Source organism: Tauraco erythrolophus, chromosome 7, assembly GCF_009769465.1.
Source record: "Tauraco erythrolophus isolate bTauEry1 chromosome 7, bTauEry1.pri, whole genome shotgun sequence".
Classification (NCBI taxonomy): domain Eukaryota; kingdom Metazoa; phylum Chordata; class Aves; order Musophagiformes; family Musophagidae; genus Tauraco; species Tauraco erythrolophus.
The window spans coordinates 8,872,245-8,878,851 of NC_141471.1; the positions used below are offsets into that span (position 1 = coordinate 8,872,245).

At 52.5% G+C, this 6,607-nt stretch overlaps 1 protein-coding gene across 1 annotated transcript; it reads left to right on the forward strand.

Moving 5' to 3' along the window:
* The first annotated feature begins 3,211 nt into the window (after positions 1-3,211).
* Positions 3,212-5,234, forward strand: HTR5A (5-hydroxytryptamine receptor 5A). The gene is made up of 2 exons (XM_086614944.1): positions 3,212-3,949; positions 4,902-5,234. Exons 1-2 carry the CDS (start codon positions 3,212-3,214, stop codon positions 5,232-5,234), a joined length of 1,071 nt encoding a protein of 356 aa, XP_086471070.1.
* The last annotated feature ends 1,373 nt before the right edge of the window (positions 5,235-6,607 follow it).

Consider the following 6,607-nt stretch of genomic DNA (forward strand, 5'->3'; position numbering starts at 1 on the left):
AAGAAGGGCCAACTTCAAAGTTAGGTCAGGTCACTCACAGTGCCGTCCAGCTGAATTTTGAGGATCACCAAGGATGGAGATTCCACAGCCTCTTTGGACCCATTTCGGTGTTTGACCACTCTCCAGGTGAATTCTTATTTCCTGTTTTCTAATTGGAATATCTGATGATGTGACTTGCAGTCATTGCATTGTGTCCCATCGCTGTGCACGCCTAAGAAGTTTACCTCCAGCCTCTCTACACCCTCCCCTGAGGCAGCTGGAGACAGCAGTAAGATTTTCCCCTTAACCTTCTCTTTTTAAGATTGGTAAACTCATAGAATCATAGAATCATAGAATGGTTAGGGCTGGAAGGGACCTTCAAAGGTCATCTAGTCCAACCCCCCTGCAAGGAACAGGGATATTATATATATCTATTATATATAGAACTCAGTTCTCCCTCTCTTTATACCTCATGGGCCTGTCCACTCATCATCTTGATGACCTTCCACTATACCTTCCCAGTATGTCAGTGTCTCATGCTGAGGAAGCCCCAACTGGGCATAAAATTCCAAGGTGTGTTGGACAAAGGGGAGTAGTTACATCCCTTGCCCTGGTGGCCACACTCTCTCTAGTACAGGCCGGGATGCTGCTAGCCTCCTTTGCCACCCATGGCACGTTGTAGAATGCAACTTCTTGCTCCAGAGGCCACCCAGGTTCTCTCTGCAAAATGATGTCTACCCAGTCAGTCCCCAGCCTGTACTGTTGTACAAGGTTCTTCCATCCCAGGTGCAGAACTTTGCATTTCCATATATGTTTTTTATATATTTGCCTACATTTTCTATTTCCAATTAGTACTCAACTGACATATTCAACTCCAGAATCTGCTAATATATATTTTTAAAAATCCAGTAAGATAATTAAAATATTAATATTTTTTCATTAGAACATAATCTAGTTTTACTTCTTCAGATTTGATACATTTTATTTCCCTTTCCCTGTCAATGTAACTTCTAGCTTTTTTTTCTGAAGCAAAAAATAACCATATCTTTCCAGGAGGACAACTTCCACAATTTGTGGTTGATTCTGTTAACTCTGGGCTTCATAGGCTTCTCAGGGAAGGACCCACATGACAAAAAGCTCTCAGTCCCAGCAGTTGCTAAGTGCTTTGATCAACTGAATAACAGTCAAGGATGTTTAGCACCTTGCAAACCAGGAATTTTTAATCAGGAGGCTTTCTGAAAGCCTGCAAACCCCATTTGTCCTTTGAGTTCTACATAAAAAAAAAACCACACACACAAAAAGAAAAACCTTACCTGTTCCAAAATTGTCAGTATTCATGTGTATAAAAGAGAAAATAATCATCTCTCCCCCAAAAAGATGGCAGTATACTTCCAAAATTATGTTACGGTCTCCAAGGCTACGTCTGTTCTAGTAACTACAGTGGACCAGGTCCTGTTGTCTGGCTCTGAGGACAAATGCCACGGCCTAGCACGAGTCCATGGGGGAAATTTGCATCCCACCAAAACAAGGTCCTGGACCTGTTCTGGATATGCTGCCTCGTGTTTCACTGGGTAACATGGAGAAACAAGTAGCACTAGAAAACATTTCGTTTCCTTAGCCCTTGGTACTGTTACTTTGCTGGTTTTCATTAAAAAGTCCAGAGAGATTCAGGAGAGAGAGCAGAAAGCACCAGTTTGGTTGGACCCTCCATGTACCAGGAGCACAGGCGCTCTCCTGAACATCTCGTTCGTTCCTCTTTTCTCCTCAACTCTCTGACAGTGCCGTTCACCCACAAGTGTCATTGTCACCCATTCCCAACACTGATGCCCCTCCTCCCTTCTCCTGCCCAAGGACACAGAGTGTGAGCCCCGTGGGAGCCCTGCCGGCCTCTCGCGTCATGTGTCAGCTCCCACCCAAGAATCCTTTGGACCCGTTAATGCCAGCACTGTCCGGAGAAGCTGGGTGCCACATCCCTGCCTGAACACCATCCAAGGCTTGCAGGCGGGAGCTGCCTGGCATCCCTGCACGGAGCCGGGGCACAGGGAAACCTGCTCGGTGTGTTTAAATTCTGCCTTCCGCTATGAGGCCCTGAACGCCACTTGTCACCACAGCAGCATTAGCAAAAACAGGTGAAACGCTCGAGGATTTCCTTAACGCGTCAGGAAACGTTATTAACGATTAATAACCACAGCCAAGCGATGGCTTATTTCTAATGAAAGACCCGCCAATTCCTAACAAGTTAGGAAAGGCCAGAACAGAAGTTGTCAAAGAAATAATCCCCTGCCACATCCCCGCCCGCCCCCCCCCCCCGCCCCCGAATAACCAGGAATACTGACGGGTTTACCGCACACAGACTGTAGCATATCGGGGAGCAATAAAATTCCCCTGGCACCTCACCAAGACGTTTTGAGAGGAGCCCAGGTACCCATTTCCCAGGGGTGCCAACTTTCTGCGCCTGACGCGGAATACACCCGGGCGGGGGGGGCGAAGCCGCCCCGAGCAGAGGGGCGCAGACAACGCCGGCGCTGCCCCCCGCGGCTCCCGGCGCTGCCCCGGCCCCGCTCCGGCCGGACCGGCGCCGGTTCCGAGGGACAACCCGTGCTCTGAAATGACTAAGCACGAACTCGCCAGCCCCGAGCCGCTCCCCCGCCGAGAGGCTCCTCGCTCCGCACCCGCGCACGGCCGGGGGGGGAAGGACACGCACACACACACGGACAGACACAGACACACACGCACAGACACAGACACACACGCACACGCACACACACACACACACACGCACACACACACACACACACACACACACACACACACACACTCACCTGCCCGCCCCAAGCCCCGCCAGCCGGTAGCGCCGACTCCTCCGCTCCTCCGCGCGGGTTCCGCCGCCGCGGCGGCAGCCAGCACCGCCCCGCTCCGCACCGCCCCGCAGCCGCGCACCCCGCGGAGCCGCCGCCTCCCGCCGCCGGGGCTGGCGCGCCGGGGCGGGCCGGGGGCTGCCGGCAGCCGGCGGCTTACGCAGGGCTCTTCCTCCCGGGGATGAAGACCCCGGCGGCGGGCAGCGTGGAGGAGCCGCGCCCGGCGCCGCTCGGGGCGGTCCGGGACCCTCCGCGCCCGCGGTAGGACGGCTCTCCCCACCCCCACCCCAACTCACGGCTCCGGCGCGGGAAGTGCGCAGCGCCGAGCACCGCCGCCGCTCCCGGAGGAGCCCGGGTGCCCCGGAGCCCCGGGCATGGAGCGCCCGCTCAACCTCAGCTGCTTCGTGGATACAACGCCGGACTTCGGCAATCGGAGCGGGTCCTCTGCCAGCCCAGACGGCGGCCGGGGGCACCTCTCAGTCTTCAGCGTGCTGGTCCTCACCCTGTTAGCCATGCTGGTGGTGGCCACGTTCCTCTGGAACGGACTGGTCCTGGCCACCATCCTCCGGGTACGCAGTTTCCACCGGGTGCCCCACAACCTGGTGGCCTCCATGGCCGTCTCCGATGTGATGGTGGCGGCCCTCGTCATGCCCCTCAGCTTGGTGCACGAGTTGTCTGGTCGGCGGTGGAGGCTAGGCCGGTTGCTGTGCCAGGTGTGGATCTCCTTCGATGTGCTGTGCTGCACCGCCAGCATCTGGAATGTCACGGCCATCGCCCTCGACCGCTACTGGTCCATCACCCGCCACCTGGAGTACACGCTCCGCATCCGGCGGCGCATCTCCAACAGCATGATTGCCCTCACCTGGGCTCTTTCTGCCTTCATCTCCTTGGCCCCGCTGCTCTTTGGCTGGGGAGAGACTTACTCAGAGGACAATGAGGAGTGCCAAGTCAGCCAGGAGCCTTCCTACACCATCTTCTCCACCTTTGGCGCCTTCTATCTGCCCCTCTGTGTGGTGCTCTTTGTGTACTGGAAAATCTACAAGGCTGCCAAGTTTCGAATTGGATCTCGGAAGAGCAACTCCATCACTCCCATTACACCAGAAGCCCTGGAGGTAGGTCAACTCAGTTGCGTTTTGCTGTTTTGCTCTAGTCAGCCACTGATAGTGACCAAGCCCTTGCGGCAGCGGGGGAAACTAGACACAAACAGCATCCCACCAAAGCCCAGTGAATCCTGAAGGCTTTCAAGGGAAAGTTTGCAAGCCCAGTCTTTTGACTCCTTCCGAGTCCCCAGCTGTGAGCACGCAAGGTGTAGCTAAAGCAACTTTGGGCCAGATTGCCAGCCTGAGCTCCACGTGGGCGTGCGGTGACTCACAGACGTCCCCCCCTGGAATGCTGAATCAGTGCTCAGGAGCGTGAGTAAGGGGTCAGTGTTCCTCTCCTGGGGAGGCGCGTGGGGGTGTGAACGGGTGGGATCCCGTCTCCGCTGGGGATGGTAACCTGGCAAGGAGCTGTGGCTTTGGGGAGGTTGTGGATTTGCCCACGCAGAAGACACACGTGCAGAGCATCCTTGTAAATCCTTCCTAGTTGTGGCTGCATTGTGTCAATTCATCCCGGGCACGGTGACTGTGCGCTGTAAAGACTTCTCGGGGGGGGGGAGGAGGGAGGAAGGAAATGTATGCTCATTTTCTTGCCTCTCCTGCCAAGGACTCTTAAACTCAATGGGTTCAGAAGAAGGAAGGAGACTTTTGTGCACGGCACATGGGCGTGTACCTGTTCCACTGATCTGATTGTAAATGGGGAAATAATCTAATTGCGGTGCTGTGTGAGCAATCCCATGTGCCTGTATATCACTACTTTCTTTACTTCCTAGCCTCACTGAAAAATAGTCTCTGTTACCCAGAAGAGGGTCGTACGACCGCTCTCCCCTCCATTAGAGCGTGATGTAGATGGCCCCGCGGTTTCTCGTGAGCTCTGGCCGTCACTGGCATAGTTTGGTTGTGTACCTGCTGGGTGGGATCAGCTGACTGAGGCACGTACAGTGCAACTTGTGTTTGTGTTTGGCAGGTAAAAGAAGCTGCCCAGCAGCCACAGATGGTCTTCACTGTCCGTCACGCCACTGTTACGTTCCAGACGGATGGAGACACGTGGAGAGAGCAGAAGGAAAAGAAAGCTGCCCTCATGGTGGGCATCCTTATCGGGGTCTTCGTGCTCTGCTGGATCCCCTTCTTCATCACGGAGCTCATCAACCCCCTGTGCTCGTGTGACATCCCACCCATTTGGAAGAGTATTTTTCTATGGCTAGGCTATTCCAACTCCTTTTTTAATCCACTCATCTACACTGCTTTCAACAAAAACTACAACAATGCCTTCAGGAACCTATTCTTTAGACAACACTGAACAGAAAAATCTTTCCCACTCCCCCAGGAAGCTGATTTTGACTCTCCATGCATCTTACCAAACTCTTGAGGAAGTTCAAAGCCACAGCTACTGAGGTGACACTAAAGACATATCCCCATGGGTCGTATGTCCCAGCAACGGTCCTGGTTCCTGCCAATGCTCTAAGCCACTTGCTATTTTTCCTGCAAAGAGCACATAAGGGTTTCTCTGGCAGCAGCACAGCATTCTTCCTCCAGTGCCCCGCTGATTTCCTCCTACCTTCCTAGTGACCTTCCTGGGACTGTTTGGTGTCAGTAACAGTGCTGAGGAGTCCTCTGGCAAAGAGTCGTATTTGAAACTCTGGTTTGGCCCCTTGCTAGTCTCTCACAGTGTTACTCAGCTTTGTCCCCTGTGCAAAGCTGGGACCCCTTAAAGATGGGAGGTTTTGTGATTCTGTATGAAACCAGGTATTTTATAGCTTTTGTCTTGTCCTTCACCAGTAGAGATTGTTAAGTGTTTGTATTTGGGGAATAAAACCCTCGGTAAGGGTTAAAAGCAGACTCCACGTGCAAAGCCTTTTCTCATGTGTTTTGTTAACAACGAATTGTGCTATTTGCCGTTGGATTTCGTGTACCGAGCGTTAAAAAATTTACTTACTGTGAAGCTTAATGCATAGTGTACACTGGAATGAGAGAGAATGCATGGGAGCTCTGCCTCTCTTGTTCTCTGCTACATGTGACCATCTGCCTCCGACCTTTACTTCCAGAAACTCCAGCTGTAAATGTTAATCTTTGTGTCTGTGTTTCCCATTCTAAACCGTAAATGTATTTTGAGCAGCTGTGGGCCAGGTTTCCTGTAGTTGCAGGCGATGCAAGGAGCGTATTTCGAATTTTCTGACAACGAGGAGCTGTGTTTGACTATTTGTGAGTGCGGTTCAGGTTTTCTAGAAATCCAAGCGAAGACCCCCCATTGTTCCTGTGATCACTGGATTGCAGGCCAAGGGCAGTCGGTGACTGGTGATGTTTCATTCTGGAAGCGTAACCAAACCATAGAGGTGCTCTGCTGCGAAGATCAGACTTCAATATTTCTTCTTTTGCCCATTCCTTCTCCTATTCCTTCCCGCTAAGGCTCCAGTCCTGCCTGGTCGTTATTGCTCTGCTACCTCCCTACCTTTCCATGTTGCCAACATAATTATAGCAGTTGGCATTTCACTCCTGGAATTAGAATTTTGCACTTTATACAGCACTGCTGGAAGACTGACAGGCCTTCAGATAAAGAAAAGCATTAGTTTTAACTATCAGTTCTTATGGAGTAGCCACTGAAATCAGACCAGAACAGAAACGGTGGAGGAAAAGACAAGATGAGAATCGAAATGACATGATTTCATGTCAGAT